Source organism: Mycteria americana, chromosome 13, assembly GCF_035582795.1.
Source record: "Mycteria americana isolate JAX WOST 10 ecotype Jacksonville Zoo and Gardens chromosome 13, USCA_MyAme_1.0, whole genome shotgun sequence".
NCBI classification, from domain to species: Eukaryota; Metazoa; Chordata; class Aves; order Ciconiiformes; family Ciconiidae; genus Mycteria; species Mycteria americana.
Window position 1 is genome coordinate 6,038,285 of NC_134377.1, and position 17,624 is coordinate 6,055,908.

Consider the following 17,624-nt stretch of genomic DNA (forward strand, 5'->3'; position numbering starts at 1 on the left):
TTAGGAGCTCTATGAGCAGCAAACCATGCACTACAGGGTATCAGCTACATTAATGGCGCTGGGAGCTCTCAGAGCAGATCCTAGCAGCATCTGCAGCACACTCGTTAACCAGAAGAGCACACCATGCTGAGGAAACAGAAAGGAGGTCCTGCCTTCTCAGGGGCGGGGGAGCCCAGGGGTGCATGAGCAGCCAGCAGATTGGCACTGTGCACGAGGGGAGGAGCAGAGGTCACCTGAAAAGTACAACAGTTCAAGATGCAGAGGTGTTTCCTTGCTCACTGCTTGAGAGCTGCCTGTACACATAACATTGCACACCATTGCACTGCTCATATACATTAAGACTTCCCACCATGATGGAACTGCAGCCCTTTCCTGACAGGAGATGCAGAACACAGCTCTTGATCATACCATCTCCTCCCCAAAATCCACTCACGCTGTGGACACCTGTCTAACAGGCAAACACCGGAAGGACTGCTGATTTGCTCCTTCCAGTATCACGATCTTGCAGTCTTTTACTCCCCCCACTCCAAGAGAGACTGTGGCAAGGAGAGTTGCAGCCTGTGTTTCAGAGCTACCTTCTTCATCTCAGAGGGAAATAGAGTCCCCGCTGCACAAAGTGATCATCAGGACAGACAGGAACCACACACACACCAGCAGGTTATTGCACAGACAAGTACTTTGCAGTGCTAGACAGGCACAGCTGGGATTAGATATTGCCAAAGAGTCCTCTCTCCTATCTAGCAGTTCAGTACCAGCCTTCACATGAACATTACATCTACTGAGCTATCAAGTTGGGAGCAGTAGTTAGACTGGAAAACACTGCTAAAAAAACAAACCAGAATAGAGAAGCCTGCCTGCATCTGTGGGAAGAAACCGTCATCTTCAGTCTGACAGCCAACAGAAACAACTGTCTTGGTGCTAGGGGTCCAGGTCTGGGGAGAACAGGAATGCCTAGAGTCTTCAGAAGGAGGGGTGCCCACAACAGAAAGCTCATGATAATCATCATCAGAAGTTTCCCACTGGAAGAGAGGCTGGGGAGCCAAGCTGAAGGAGGAGGAGGAGACTGGACTAGGAGCTGGGGTAGATGGCACAACAGAAGGCTGAGGTGGGAGTGGGAGGAGAGGTGCAGGGCCAGAGACACGAGAGGGAGCAGCGTTAGCAGGGACTGCCTTTGCAGATTCTTTGGAAGGCTGGAGCGGGGGAGAGGCTGGAACAGAGACCGTCCTCCTTGGGGGGAGCGGGGATTCTGGAGGAAAAACCACCTAGAAAGACATGGAGGAAGAAGAAAGGTGAATAAATCTGAAGAGGAACCAACAAGCACTTCCTGCAACAGGAAGGCTGGTTGTTACCACTATGTTTATATAAGGGGAAAAAGCAGCAAGAAAGAGAAGGGAACTAGAAAATGTGCTTCCCCATGTAGCTCAAGGAAGAGCACCATCTTACACCCAGAACTTCCTGCACAGGTACAGTATTGGGGAAAACAAAGCATGCCTCTATGACAGGTGTGGTTTTAAAAATAATCCCCACATGGACATTTAATATGTGATAGTAGCAGACTGCCCAAACAGATACCATCACCATCACCTCAGATCCCACTCCAATTCTTACACATCAAGAACTAGGACCTGAGTGCCGGTTCCCTTTTCAGGCCAGGCAAGGGTGAGTAGAAGAGTTAGTTCTTCATTTTGTGTTGCTTATGACACTCAGAAACTTCATCTGCACCTCCACACAATGCTATCTGGACAGAGCAACATGCTGGAATTTCCCAGCATGTCCCTGCTTTCTACCTTCTCTACTTGCTGTCCACCATTCTGCTCTTCCCCCTGGGGTCTGGCAGTGATAATGACCCCCTCTGTCAGCCAGTCATCCTGGCTTTTCCACTTTTCCTGTTCCTGTTTAGCGATGCCCAGTCTGTCCTGCAGCTCTTCAATCAAGCGATCTTGGGACTCAGTCTTGTGAAATATGGCAGGACCTAGTTTACGCCTTGGAGAGAGGTCACGATACATTGGATGCACATTCGCAGTCTCTTTTGTCCTCTTGATTAAAGATTTAATCTAAACGACAAAGGTAATAGTATCAGCAGAGAAGAGCAATGTCAGAGCAAGCCCCAAGATGCAACAGCACAAACTCAAGCCATTAGTGACAACTGTGAGCAGGAAGAGTGATGACATTTATTCCACAATGCCAAAATTCCTCTTGGCGCAGCCCAGAACAGTGACTCAGTGCAAGGAAAAACCCCGTAAGGATAATCACAGCAGCCAAAAATAACTATCTAGAAAAGGAAGGGAAAGATTAACCAGCAGGAAGCCAAGATAGGAGGTGCAGCATGACCACTCCACTGAGCATTAAAGAAACCTCAGCATCACAAGGACACAGAGCAGCCTCTCTGTGTTTGCCCTTTACAGGCATAAGACTCTTGGTCAGAGACGTCTGGTGCACAAAGCGTACTTCCAGCACTGGAAGGAACACTAACAGCCCCAGCAATGAGACCTAAAAAGGCAAGCAGAGCAGAGGAGCTGCCATCCCATGTCAGGAACATCCTCCAGCGGCATGAAACAGCCCCTTGACTTTTCAGAGGCCTCTGTGGACTAAGTCTTACCCCAGTTAGGGAATACAAGTCCATTTCACAGGGAAACCCCTGCAAACTGCCATGTTCTGTGCTGCTGGCCAACATGCAGAAGAGACCACAAGATAAAGCAGAGGATTTCAAACCTCCATGACATGCAGCTGTCAGTAACACTGCTCAGAGCTGCATGCTGTTAGTGTGGGTGAGCACACTCACACCACACACAAAATGTTAGTGCACTGTCAGAGCAGTCCTAGCTAGGACTTGTCCTACTCCTACATTCATTCAGTGCCTGCCTGGCCTGATGCAGAAATCCTCTCAATGGGTGGTTTGGAGACACTTGGCAGATCCCATTCAGCTTTCCAAACATTTTCAGGAGATTCCGGAGCAACTGCAGAGCTTCTGAACTGCTCATTTTCCTCGTCTCCTCTGGCTTTGTTCATGTTAGCAGTACCTGCCTTCCTAGGAGTTCTCTCTCTGCCCTGCCTCTTCTTGACCAGATCAGGACAGCCATCTACCTTGGTTTCATGGGGTACTTCAGCTTTTAGCTCCTGTCCTTGCTCCACTACAAAGCCCAACTGGTTTTTAGTGTCTGGGAAAACATCCCATCGATCCAGGGCCACAACAGAAGGTTCATACACAGGCTTCAAAACACTGTCATTCTTTGCATGTACCTCTGGCACATGTGCAGACAGCTCTGGGGCCCATAGCTCATCTAAAGCTGTTTCCACACTTCTGCCCTGGGAAGGAAGGGCTGAATCGTCCCTGAATGCTCTCTGCTGATCCAGCTCTTTAGGTATCTGCCCCTTCCCTTGACCATTTAAAGCGTTTGAAATTGGTACACCTGAGATTTTGGGATCAGTTCTCTGCTCCTTCTTTTCAGTCTCTTTTGCCAAATCATACTCTAGACCTTGTGCCTCCACATTAGCAGATCTACACAGAAGCTCCACTCTGGAAGCTGCCACAGCCTGGGAAGTGTTTCTAGAAGAGTCAGGCTTTCTGCTCAGCTGAACCAAGCTTGCAGAGGTCATCTGCTGCCCACGAGTAGCATAACCAGAAGAGATCCGTGGTGGGGGCACAGGGACCATTTGTGGCAAGCAGGGCATGCGTGGAGGAATGGCAGAATGCCCCAAAGTAGGCACAACTACAGTGTTACTGCCTTCCTCAATGCAGAGGACTGCTGAGGGGGCAGATGTTGGCACTGTCAAGTCCCCACTGTGACTTTCAGAATGGGATAGCACTGTTAAACGGTGAGGAGTGTTGTTGGAGTCTGCATTTGCTGAACTGGGAACCGGTTCTAGGGAGGGTTCAGAAATCAGAGACATAGTGGAACTAGTCTGCAAAAAGGAGACAGAAGGAATAAGGAGAGAAAAAGACAAAGACAGAGGTAAGGAGAAGGAAAAAAGCAAAGAATTAACTATTACAGCAATCATGACCTCCAAATCAAAGAGCCGTGTTGATCCAAAGCCTTACTTCCAAGAGTAAGGAAGGAAAACGGGATATCAAAGAGCAGAACCAGTATGACATTGTGCTGATCTTCACATGAGATTATGGGAGATGAAGTTCTACAGCCATCGAGATCCTTTTTGTATGCCCTCTAAGTGACAGCTCATGTGTTCACCTGCAGCTGTGACAGGGGCATGCAGTGGCCCCTGGGAAACCAGCTACAAACCCAGGAATGTCTAGACTGTGAGTAAAGGTCACGTTAACAACTTACTCCTTTCTCGTAGTCAGACGTATAAATTTTACACTTCAAAGATGAAAAAAAGCAATCAATGAATAGAACAAAGCATGACATTTTCTTCTTGATACACTAATAAAATGCTCTAGTCGGCTGAGTTCATGGCAATGAAAACAAAGCTTCAGGGCATTCACAGCAAGAACAGATGACACAGGCTTTGTTCTATTCACATCACTAATCTCACCTTGGATGTGACACATACTGAAACTATACGGGTCTGTCAGTCACTCCATGCCCTTGTAAGCATTGCTTAGGTGGCTAGATTAGCCTCTTCCCCTTAGGCCAAAGACTCCACATTTACATTGTAATAAAATCAGTATTAATTTTGATCCAAAATACACTCTAACAAGAGCAAGTGATACAGAGTTTTTGGTTCTCCTTGACTTACAGGGTCTTTTGAAAACGAAAGATCATGGGTCCTCCTTTCCCCACTTTCAGTGGTTCCTGGCTAAACTCTAGGAGACAAACTGGCATTACTCCTTTTTCTTACTTAAAAAGGGAAAATCAGAACAGTGGCTTGGACAAGTTCACACAGCAGGTCAACCTAAGACCAATGCTGAAGCCTCCCAGTTTTAAAAACGTATCCACAAAGAATTTCCAAATCCAAGAGCTATCACAACCTACTCTGATTCTTAGTCACATTTTCCAAAGAAGCCTCAAGAAGTTAGATGCTTACGCTCTAAGGTACCGGGGCACTAACTTCCTAAGCCCATGTAGGTATCTCAGTCTCTACTTACCTTTCCGAGATACTTATCATGAATAAAAGGATAAAATCAACAAGAACAGGCACAAAATCTGCCAGTAAATGAAAGAGATATATACCTTCAGCTGACCTAAGCTGCTACCATCCTGAGGGGTCAGAAGCTGGCACGCACACACACATTTGTGAAGTCACAACAGTAGTGCTACAGGGAGACCATGCTCAGAAAGGGAAGAGCAACAGGGGACCACGATTCATTACAGATTGCTCCTCCTCTCTAGTAGCACAACAAGGCCCACAGTCACAGCAGAGACAAAAAGGACTAATAAGTACATTCAGCAGTTAAAATGATGGAATTTCCCAATATTGCCCTCCCCCTGTATTTTGCCTAAGCTGAATACACCTGTAAAAGTAATCTGGTTTTATGTTGTGGTTCACACTTAGTTTCCAGACTTCCTAAAATGAAGTCAGTCATTTTCAAGGCAAGACTAACATTTCGCTCAAAAGCAAGTATTTCCAGCATATTAAAAACATACTAGCTCCAAAATAGGAGCAATGGTTAAACACTCAATAGTAATAGAACAGTTAAATACAAGCATCTAGCTATGCAGTAAGCAGGCATCGTATTACACAGAAATGGCAGAGACTGAAAAAACAAGTGCATTAAGTAATCTCAGTGCCCACTAACTGATGAGCTAGATAACCAAAATCAAATGGATTCTGTAAGCAAAAAGAATGAGCAACTCATTAAAGCGAGCAAAAGATGATAAAAGGGCAATGTATCAGTCTGTAATAGCACCTTTTACTCTGGGGTATGAGGGAAATTAAACATCAGTGCCTCCACTCCTCCCATCACCATCTACTGCAACTTCTAGTTGTACCAACTACCAACTCCAACTAATTACACATCATACTTAGGTTTTCTGTCCTATTTCTTGCAACCACACACAGGTCTGGTACTCAAATGGTAGCTTTTCATCTTTCACTTTTGCAAAGACTCCACTTCTCTCCCTGACATCCTACCACTGGTACAGACTAGAAATACATTTTTACAGATAAGGTAACACCACTAGTTGGCACAAACAGGAGGTAAAAACAAACAAAAGGGACTGAAGGGAAAATGAAGCAACTTGGAGGACAGGAAAAAGGAAAGTAACTGTTAAAAACAGTCAATAACAATATTAACAAAAGGAAAATTATCACAGAAACCATGTTCTTTGTGCTTCAGGAACAACGTTTAGACACAGATGAGCTCAATGCCTTGCAAAAATACTAATGCTATGTTTATAAAGCCCAAATCTTAAAATCTTGCTGCATTTCAGTTTGCTCTCAGAACTCAACCAGAAACTAAGCCAGGAAGGCGGGCAGTATTACAGAAAGCAGCTAGTCTCCATCATGCAGGTTTTACTGGAGTTGCACAAAGATTCTAAGGCCTTTTCTCAAGACTGCAAAGCATCTGAACTCCCACACTTAAAAATGTCCCCTCCTTGTATCTTGCAAGGAAAACCTGTGCTGGGCAAGGTCATTCTCAGTTGCCAAAAGCTCACCTAGGAGCAAAGGCTGGTGACAGCAACCGCGCCCTGAGCTTGTTTTCTGAGCCCTGATAAAAGCAGCAGGGGCATGAGGCCATAGCACTCAAGCTCCCACAGCATGTGGAAGGAGCAAGGCAGGGTATGCCAGCAGCACTGGTGGGAACTCTCTCCAGCTTCACAACAGTGCAGTTTTTCAATTAGACTGAACAGACACTTGTGGATATCCTGCACTCTACCCTAGGACCTAATATGGAGAAAAAAAAAGGCAACACTAAGGTGTCAATATTTGCAGTTGACTAAATACACACTACAGTAAGTCTACAGAAAACAGTGAGTAACTCCTAGATTCTCACAAAATGAAGTACATATGCCAGAAATGGCAGACTGAATTCAACTCCAGCAAGTGCAAGGCAAGCAAAGTCCCGCAGAGCATGCATGCTCGCTGCCGGGCTCTGAACTCACGCACTTGGTCAAAACTCCAGGTATCGTAATGACCTCCACGAAACCCACAGCACACATCAAAAGCGCTCACATGAATGGTGGCACAGAGAGAACAACAACCAGCAAAGCCGGCATTGAATGTCCTGTCTATCTGTCCTCACAAAACATTCCTCAGCACTGGCTGCCCCACCTGAAGTCATGGTAGGAGGAGATGGAGTTCAGCACAGACAAGAAACACCAAGCATCAGCAGAATCTTCCACATGAGGAAAAACCAGAGAGTTAGGGACTTCCTTAGGATTAGAAAGCAGACTGGCATGTGTATGTAAGAAAGGCAAACCCAACAATGACAACAAAGAAAACATATTAAATATTTGCTTTCTCCACCTCTCTCAGAATAAATTCAAGTGAATAGTTCAGTAAGGCTATAAGCAAAGCAGCTGAAAGTAGAAAGTAAGACGAGAAAATATTTTTCATTTTGCTATGATTTTGGGTAAATGAAGTCTCATGAAAATAAGCTCCGCAGTTAATCATCTAGTGCAAGAATGGTTACGTACCTATATGAATAAAGAACAAATTATCTAAGTACATATGCCAAGTGCTTCACGTATCAAGATGACCATGGGCAAGTTACTCCTGAGCTTATCCTATTATGGGAATTTTTATGTACTACTTATGACTGAACTAGCAGTTCTTTTCCAATACAATAGTTTGATTTCCAAACAAGCTTCTGAATAGTATTTGCCATCCTCCTGCCCCCACAAGCAGCTCAGACTTTAATCCCATTTTGAGGTGAATAAGAGACACTGTTAAGATGGAAACCTTTGAAGTCTCCAGCTGTCTGATGTGAAGGCTTCAGTGCTCATACCACACGCCTAGAAGATCCTCCTCAGGGAAAGCACATCAGGGTAAAAATACACTCCAAAGAGGAGAGTCATCCCACAGAACAGAAGAGCCTGGTCTCTGTCAGTAAGCAGACTGGTGTCCCATGCTCCCCTACTTCTTGTTAAGCTGCCGCACAGCAAAATAATTCACCCTGTACTGAGCAGTAACTAAGCTCATTATCTTTGGCAAACAGACAAACTGCAGAACCAAAGGAAAAACAGACCCCAGAACTGCCTCACCCTGCCAGTGATGAGAATTTATAGCAGTCGAGAACACCTACAATAGCACTCAGAAAGCACAAATACCACCACAGGAAGTTTTTCAGAGCAAGTTTGAGAGGTAAAGAGGGCATTCTGGAGACCAATCAAGGTCAGTAGATGTGGCTAACAGGCAAGAGAGTCTGGGAGTGGGAAGGGACAAGATGAAGTATTAAGTTGTCATGATAGGGCACCTTAAAGTCGGAGAGAGACGCCATCAGCTCATCCAGTTCTCGTGTAGCTGAAGAAGCAGATATACGGGTCTGCTGCTGACTGGCGGTGACCCGCTGGGGGCTGCTCACCTCACCTTGGCTCACAGTGATTGCAGGGCTGATCAAAAGGAAAAAAAAAAAAAAAAAAAGAGTGCATTTAAGCCTAGGAAAGCACTCCTAGACTGAAAGTTCCACTGCGCCTCCTAACAAGCACAGCGTGGCAAGTTTCACCAGCACTGCCCACCCTGACCAGCCCTCCCCCAGACCCAGCTTCCACAACACACGCAGACACTGTCTCTCTGCCAAGTCTAACATGAGTGTACACACACATGCAACCATCCATTAAGGAATGGACGATGACCAAACATTCATTTTGTCAGACAGTGGGTGTTTGTGATGAGCTTTAAATCGGAGTTCGAACAATCCACCTCTTGTAATATGACTTATGTATGTTTTCATCCAGGAGTAGATAAAAGAACACCGGCATCTTCACGTGCCTACCTGATTTCTTACCCTTTAGACAAAGCCTATCTTCTGCCTGTCACTCTCCTGCAGCATCTGCCCCTACACTACAGTCACTATTCCCACAAAAGCCTGTCCCACCCCACCCAAGCCAGCAACCACCAAAACACTACTCACACTGGACTTGGCACAGAACTCTCCAGCTCATCCAGCAGGCTCTCCACACTGGGACGCACATCTTCAATCCCACGTGCACCATTTCGCTTTGGCTTCTCTTTTGTAGGAGGTGCAGCCTTCCCTGCCACAGAGCTGCTGCTCTCTGGGACGACATAGTGAGGTCCAGTCACGCTGGGCAGTGATGGGCTTCTGCTGGCTTCATCTTAAGAAAGGGGAAGAAAAAAAAGACTCATTTAGATCCCTAGGTCCATACATACATACTAATCACAGGCAAGAGCAACAAATTGCCCAGAAATCTTGTGGAGCATCCATCTTTGAGGATATTCAGAACTTAAAGCGCAAGGGCCTGAACAACCTAATCTAACTTTGAAACTTTAGTTAGAGCCATTTTTGAAGTTGGCCCTGCTTTGAGCAGGGTGTTGCACCACAGACCTCAAGAGATCCCATCCATACTAAATGAATCTCTGATCAGGGGCTGGAGGCGTCTCCCTCAATAAGGATACTGGAAAAAAAAAGTAGGCTACTATTTTGAGAATCAAACTATCCACTCATACCAAATGTCTTGCTATTCCTTACCTGCTGGGAAGCCACTGGCGGGATTATGTTGAACAGCATTCAGTTCCAGAAGAAGTCTGTCCAGTTCTGAGAGGTTGCTGCCCAGAGAGGAGCTGGTCATTGTGGGAGATGGTTCTGCAGACTTCTGCTTGTTCGGGAAACTAAAGATAAAAGGGAAGTGTGAAACTTCTACATCAAGATACAGCAGAAGGATGGAGGGAAACTTACATTAGGTTCACAAAGTTTACACATATACTGTATTCTTTTCAAGCCAACGCTTTTAGCTCTGGAGGAAAGAAGACGTGTGCTTTGTGAAAAGACTACAACATAGGCACTGCTTAGCCACATCTTCAGTTGTCAGTTACAAAGAAATAGCATTGATGGACAGGGCCTCAGGTTTTAGGACTGTGTGCTGTACAGCCCTGTAGCAAAGAGTTAACCACCTGCAGATCCAAGACGCAGAGAACAGCCTCAGCACCATTAGCTAGCATACAGGAAAATTATTTGTTTGTGCTGACACCACACTAAGCAGCAAAAACCTCCCCCCTGAAGCAAGGGAATGCAGGGCCAGCACAGACTGGAGAAAGAGGCAAAGTACAAACCTCAAGCTATCAACAAAAAGTCAAAAGCAGCAGGTTATGTGGTAGCCTCTTGCAGCACTCAAGATCTCTTTTCAAGTCCTCAAACCTTTATTTTGGGGAACTCTAATCAATTTATAAGAAAGTAATTTGAAACTATTTTCTAACTGTGTTAAAATACACAAGCCTTGAAAGAAGTTTACCTGTGCACAAGTGTGCATAAAACACTGGCTGTAAGTATTCCTTATCCTATATGGGTGATCCCATTTACCACACACAACTGTGAACTGTTTCAAAGCAAAACTTAGCACCAATGCAGTGATTTTTATAGTAATTACACTGTAATAACACTCTTCCCATCATCAATGGCAGGGAAATTATTGTCTCCTAGTTTTACAAATGGAGAAATAACTTCTAATGCTCTAGAGGTTATTTTATCAAAAAGATACTTTCCAAATCCAAAATGGGAACTTCTGTCTTGCGCACACTACCGTATTATGCTCAGAAAGTTAATATGTAACAGGCTTCAGGACTCTGACACCTATAACACCAGTGACAATTATGAAATTCCATAAGGGCAGTTATTATCTTTCTCTTCAGGCTGAAAAAAAAAAAAAAGTCCACATATGCAATCTGAGGAGGGCATACTTCTTCCTGACCCAAGCACACAAGCTACAATTCACACCAGAACCAAGTCATGCCAGACTCTTGTACAGGAGGGCTTATGGCTATAATTACCTCCATTTTGTACTAATTGCATGCAGCCATCTGAAAAAATTGCAATTACTGCCTCCATTGGGCCATCTCTGGATAGGCCTGCCTCTACCCAGAATTAGTTCTGGTTGAAAGCAACTTCCTGCGCAGCAGAAAGAGCTAGGCATGGTTAGAACACGACACCAGAGAAACAGCAGTCTCCACACGGTAAGAAGGTACCCAGGACAGAGTGCACTGTACAGGGCCAGAGATGAAGTTCTGACAGCCTCTTCCTCACTCATCCCCATGTCAGCAGAATGGTCTGTCCCACTGTACAGGCTACTCCTCCAACCTCTCAGTGTAAGAGCAGCTGCCTTTGCGAGTATAAACTAATTATCTATCTATCAGCTACTGAGATGAAAGTTTTAAGTTCTAATTTACTTGAAAATTCAAGCCAATGCACACCCTGCTAGGTCACAGGTAACCAAGTTCCCCAGGATAACTGACCCAAAGGCCACCCACCTCCTGAAGAACTTTTGGGCTGCTTAACAGGGGTATGGATTTGTCACTTGTCTCTGGATTGTATTCTTGACAACACAATCCAGATCCTGTTCTATCTGATGGATCCTTAACCTCTTCTGCAGCTGAGCAAACCAAAGGGTCAAGTCAATGTTTGAAGTGAGTATGGAAGTTACAGGGGCCTCTTACAAAAGAGGTAATCAAAACCAACACAAGGCAACATAACGTACACAGGGAGCAATGTTTGTTTCCACTTATAGGAGGCAGCTTGAGCCACAGCAGGCTAAAGTTGTGAGTCAGGTTTATCTCTTAACAGGGACAAGATACCTGTAGACGTGTTCCTCTTCACTGGCACGGGGAGAAGGAGAGCTGAGCCCGTCTCTAGGAACAGAGGCACTGGAGCTTTTGGCACTACAGCTGTATATAGGAGACTGGGACTGAGGCTGTGGGAATGAGATTTGCATTGGAAACAGAGAATACAAAACAAGTATGTACACTACTGCATCGCAACCCCACACATAGATAGGACAAAGCCCAGCAGAAAAAAAGAAAATCTGCTACATAGCCAACCAGCCTCTATCAGATGAGCTACACCAGGAACAACCGTTCTCCACTTGCTTCAGATTTGCCTATGAGTCGCAAATCTGTGCTGGAAACCCGGTCTGCTTTCCACAGGCTACAAGACAGATGACTAACACTAATCTCATCACACTACCGTTTTGTCGGAACAATGACAATGCGTTTCAAATTCTTTTCTGCCATTTGCTCCAACCAGTTAGTTCTATTAAAAACCCACACCTCCCCCCATTTCCCCACTCTGTTCATAGCCAAACCCATCCTCACTCCCTGCTGTTCTCTCCCCTCATCTACTTCCTTGAGAGATACTGCACCAACAAAACAAGCATGCACCCTCCCCGTCCACACACATTCACTTACTTGCTGGTGGACGTATCTGGATACGTTGGGTTGCCACTGGTCTAAGGGGTCAATCACAGTGCCATTCAGGGCCTCATTGGAAGGTGGCGGGGGCACTGGAGGTGGCACAGCAATCTCTTGGTACGTGTGGTTTCCAGTTGGATAGGAGTAAGGTGTTTCCTCTGTTAGGAACACTGGTCGTTTGGAGATATGCGAGGTGGTGGATTCCAGGTCTGCCAGTAAGGCGTCTGCAGGAAAGCAAAATTTAAAAAAAAAAAAAAAAAAAAAAACCCAAAACAAAAAAAAAACCCCACACCCAAAATGGTAAAATCCTGGACTACAGCTTTTTCTCTTTCGTCTCATTCAGGATATCCATATCAGAAGGTCTTTGGAAAGACTTTTCATCTAGGGTGATCTACTAAATGCCGTGAAAAACATTACTGCAGCCCAGGACTGAATGGGTTAATCTAGTAAAACTTCTAGTACAAAGAAAATGCCAAGAGGTAAGAAAGCAGCCAGAAAAACTGTGTCAGTCTCAAGATTTTTGTCTTAACTGGAAAACCACCCAACAACAGGGACCCGAAGTCTCACTGCACCCCACAGAAAAGCAACCTAGGAGAAACCTGCCCAGAGATTGACTCACAACTGGATATTGACACAGACTAATTACAGGCCCCACATCATCACAGAGTCATTTACTGTGGCCGCAGGCACTGCTTTCTGCAGGAAACAAGATCTCAGGAGGGGTTTTCTCCAGGGTCTAAAGGTAGTGGAAGAAGCATGAAACTCAAATTAGTCCATCGGTGCAGTAGGAGTATGTGTTTCAGTTTTCCTAACAAAAATCCCTCTCAGTACATCACACAAACAGTTAACTAGTTTCCAGAGGCTGCCAGGTAAATGCCATTTCTTCTCCTGGAAACAATTCTCAACTTGCTGGGTGGAGACTGCTCAGAAATTCCTGAAGAGAAGAAAAACTTCCACCAGCTAGAAACACCGGCACTCGTGCCAGGCAGAGGAACCCACGTCACACAGTTAGCACCTCTCAGAAATCTTAAAGCAGGAAAAATGCTCTCCCTCAGAGATGGGGCATGAAAAGGCATTCCCACCTTTCTGGATTTCTTCCTGCAAACTATCCTCTGCCCATTCCCAACCCTGCACTCCTCTGCACTGACTCACAGGCAAACCCCGACTTGTTGAGCCTTTCTGTCCTGTGAACCCACCCTGCGGAGCCCGCTGCAGTCCCCGGTGGGGGAAACTCCAGCGAGTGACTGCAGGTCTGCACTGTACTCACTTTCTAAAGAAAGCATCGCTGGCCAGGTGCCCAGCTTTCCACCGGGGAAGCACACTCTAGTGCACACCTCTTTAAGGCTATTAGAGAGGAGCTGGTTCGCTAGGGACATCAGCGCTCTCCATTATAAGAGCATCAGGACATACCTGGCAGGTCAATTTGAAGATGTGGAATTCAGCCAGACAAGAGTAATGCAACTTCGGCAGAATTAGGAGAGGAGGCTCTCAGAAACCCCCTGGGATCTCCCTCCCCTCCGCGCAGGACCCAACTGCCTTCAGGCAGTCTCAGTTAGCAGGATTTGTCTTTCTCCTCCCGCACACAGCAGGCACTTGATACTCAGGCTTGGGCCGGGAGGGCTCAGCCTGAGCGAAGCCATCCTGCAGTGTCCTCCGCCAGCGTCACAAGGAGCTGAAGTTATCAGGTGGCACCAGAACAGCAGCCCAGCCGCTGCTCACCCTAATGGCTGCCTACCGGCTCTAAGAGGACAGGCACCTGCCAGCTCAAAGCCACTTCCTGAGCAGAGCAGACCACACCAGCCAATGCACTTAGCAGCCCTTCAAGAAAATATATTAAAGGGTCAAATGGAGGACAGTATTATTGCATTACAAGATGAGGAAGGTGCTGCTTTTATATTCACTCTCTTCCACAAACCAAGGCATCACGAAAGGAAAACAAAAAAGCGGTCCTGCCCTCAGAGAACAGAATACAGCCATTAGCAAATTAAATACTGCATTAAATTAACTCTATACACCTTTCATTTAGTCAAAAAGATGCCACAGGCATCTTCCTAGAGGGGCCAAAATACCCCAGAAGCAGATTCTCCGAAGGGATACAAGCTTTCTGCAGCTGGGGAAAAAGGAACTTAAATCTTCTTTTTAAGCAAAAGAACAGCTGGAGGATTCCAGAGTGAAAGGCACATACCTCAAGGGAACTGCTGAAGAGCTGCAATTCCTTCACCCAGGCAGGTCCTATGACTGGAGGTTTCGTGCACACAACCTCCAAGAGAAGTGCTGTCCCAGAAGGTGTGGTTTTTGCTTCTCCCCACCAATGACAAAGGCAAATCAAACTCCACCAGGAAGTGAAAATCCCATGAGGGTGCTGGCCTCCTCCGGCCCTGCAGAGGGGACCCAAGCATTTCTCCACCCTCCACCCCCAGCCCTCACTGCAGGACAGGCAGATGTAACCATCTCGCCACAAAATCCTCCTCCTCGGCTCAGCACTCTGCTGAACGAACCATCACACAGAAATCCGCTGCTTTTTACTAACGGCGCAGAAGCGAGTTTGGCTAGATTTACTGGTTGGCTTTTCCAAGTCTGCAGAAGAAGAGGGGTCTGGAAATACCAGGAGCACTCTGTCCCCAGGTTGTGAAGGAGTTAAGGAGAAGACATTACAGTTTAATGATTAACTTCCCGCATACCCTCCCCCTTCCTGACTTGAGCAAACAAGGCAGAGCTGAGGAACAGGAAGCGCAGGGAGGAGAAAAGGCTGGAAAGGAATCACTCCGTTACTCAAACTGCACTAAATTTTACAACTGATGCCGAAGCAGCTGCACGAAGGCACCACCCCGCCCGGCGGGACAGGAGAAGGAGCGAGCCAGGAGCAGGACAGGCGCTCACACACCGGCTTACGGGTGGCAAAGGACCCCTTCCTTGTGCTTGCTCGCCCCCATGTTCGCAAACCCAGGGTCCACCCTTCCTCACGCCCCAGTCGCTCCCTCCAAGCTCACAGCCACCACAGAGGGAAGGTCTTCCCCGTTCACGTCCATCCCTGTTGCCGCTTCCAGCCACACAAACTGTTCTCCGATCCAATCCCATCAGCAACCACAGTTCCCTGAAGTTTGGCTGGACTGGGAAGTCGTGCCCGTTCAAAGGGTCCAACAACAGCAGCAGAACTGCCCCGAGGAGGGCAGGGCGAGAGCGGTGGTGGCACGGTGCCCGCTCAGTCCACCCCACCTTGCAGGGCTTCACCCTTCGAGAGGGAAGCGACTCTGCAACCCACAGGCTGCAAATCGCTCCCTTGGAGGTCAGCCTAAGGAGTTCTGGAGTTCAGAGACCGACTGGAGGCAATCATTCAAAACCCAACCAAAGGGATTAACATTTTGTTTTCCATGCAGCACCTCATCCCAAGAGGTCCCAAAGCACTGTGCATTCATTTAGGATTCATGCAACTTTTTAACGCTACCAGAAGACAAGGTGAGAGAAGAGAAGGGGGAAAAGAAGGGAGATTTATTAATGGAAAAAAGATGCATCGCTCTCTATCTTTCTTGCACAAAAGGGACCAGACAGCTGTAACCTGATGAACTGTAACAAAGATGCTGTGCCTTGTGCAGCGCTGCACCTCACGTTACAGGACTGAGTTCACTACAGTGACCGCTCCTTAAATAGAATATTAAATACTTAAATAGAAATATTAAAGGTTCGATCGATTTATTGGGTAATGAAGTGTTCCTTCCCAAGGCGACTCCTGAGGGACAGTGCTGCAGGAGGTGTAAATCAACCAGTTAGTCCCTCCCAGCCCGTAGGAAGCAGTTGACTGGATCATCCCAAGGCACTGACGCAGACCAGCTCCCACAACCACCAGCCGTCAGAGGGCACCACTACATCCTTACATGGACAGAAAGATGAAACCCGACAGCAATGGCTAACTTGGCAGTAACTTCACCTCACTTGTTCATCCCCGCAGAGTTGGGAACCTGTCCCTATTTTAGGCACACAGAGACTTTCTGCCGGCGCCACGTGTGCCGCACCTCCCCACGGAGACGTGCATCTTCACACCAGCACACGCGGCAGCATCTCAGGGGCTACCGCCCAGTACTCTGGAAACAACCACACACACTGACCTCACCACAGTTTTACTGCTGCCCCAAATGCTCTGAAATACTACAGACACAGCTCTAGGAGGCAGAATCTCCCAAGGTTAAAAGATCAGAGATTCATTTATCTCTAGAGGATAGATTTAACCATTCTGTAGCAATAAAGTAAGACAGGGTTATACTAGATCTTCAAGCCATTGCTCCTCCACAGGATCACCCCTCCTTCCACTCTCCCCCCTACAAGAAGTTACTAACACAACCCACAGACAAAATGTCAACTCACAAACACGTGGATGGTGTGGAATCACACAGTCCAGTTTCCAAAGATTCAGTAGGGTGCAGCCTACCCACAGGCATGGGCTGTGCATATAGAATTTGTATTTTCCACTCTATTAACAGCGTGCTGCTCAGTGGGGTGTGGAAGAGTGAGGGAGACTTGCTGAAACACCACCAACCCAGACACTCCTTGTCATCACGATGCTGGTGCACTCACACAGCTGATACAACCCTAACTCACTGTCCGCCGTAGTGCATCTCAACATGTGCATGCCTGGGTAACTCCACCGGCTCAGGTAACTTGGCCAAGCACCTGGTAAAGCTGCATGCAAACATGAGACAGAGGCACAGAAGGACAGAGTCCTCCTCCCTCCACTGGACAACCCAAAAATTACACGCTCAAGTGAAATCACCTTCAGGCCACAGGGCTACCCAAACCACATCCTCCCCACTTGGGAGGATGTTTGTGTTCGCATTCAAGTGGTTTTTCTATACAGATTTTCCTGTGAAGGAGGGACAGTTAAAGAATGATGTCATATTTGATACCTTTACTGCTACAAAGCATCCCAAGACATTCAGAGGTCCAGGTGCATTAGTCTGCCCCTGTCTCCCTTCCCTCCCTTTTGCCAAAAATCATTATTAACTACGAGGTCCCTGGGATTCTGGTCTTCAAATCCCAACACACAGCTCTGCATATACATTAGATATGTATGAGTGGTCCTTAATACCAACTGCATCGCTTCAAGGTACTTCCCAGCATTTGCCAAAGCTCTGCTAGTCATTTAGACAGCCTGGGACTAGAAGTCTCAAGCTGATGTCCAATGCATTGAACCACTCAGAAAAAATCCCTTTTGCCAAGAAAATCAGCAAGATGAAAGAGTAGGACAGTACCTTAGGGTAAGTCCCATTTACCAATTCAAGCTGCGCTGAAAAGAGTAATCATCTCCCAAGTTATATACTGCACATTCCTGCGCTATCTCCCCGGCCCACACCTCCATCAGGCCGAGGAACAGCTCA

The 17,624-nt window shown here is 46.6% G+C and overlaps 2 protein-coding genes across 3 annotated transcripts in view; one reads left to right on the plus strand and one right to left on the minus strand.

The window, feature by feature from the left end:
- PRKAB1 (protein kinase AMP-activated non-catalytic subunit beta 1) overlaps nucleotides 1–17,624 on the plus strand; it is a 423,514-nt gene that overhangs the window by 244,758 nt on the left and 161,132 nt on the right. The gene's annotated exons all lie outside the window — the stretch shown is intronic.
- PXN (paxillin) overlaps nucleotides 1–17,624 on the minus strand; it is a 48,079-nt gene that overhangs the window by 9,581 nt on the left and 20,874 nt on the right. For both annotated transcript variants that reach the window (XM_075516355.1, XM_075516354.1), the window contains exons 2-6: nucleotides 12,253–12,479; nucleotides 11,644–11,759; nucleotides 9,548–9,687; nucleotides 8,972–9,173; nucleotides 8,315–8,450 (exon numbers count right to left, since the gene is read on the minus strand). In XM_075516355.1, coding sequence (XP_075372470.1) covers nucleotides 8,315–8,450; nucleotides 8,972–9,173; nucleotides 9,548–9,687; nucleotides 11,644–11,759; nucleotides 12,253–12,479 — 821 coding nt within the window. The remainder of the gene's footprint in view (nucleotides 1–8,314; nucleotides 8,451–8,971; nucleotides 9,174–9,547; nucleotides 9,688–11,643; nucleotides 11,760–12,252; nucleotides 12,480–17,624) is intronic.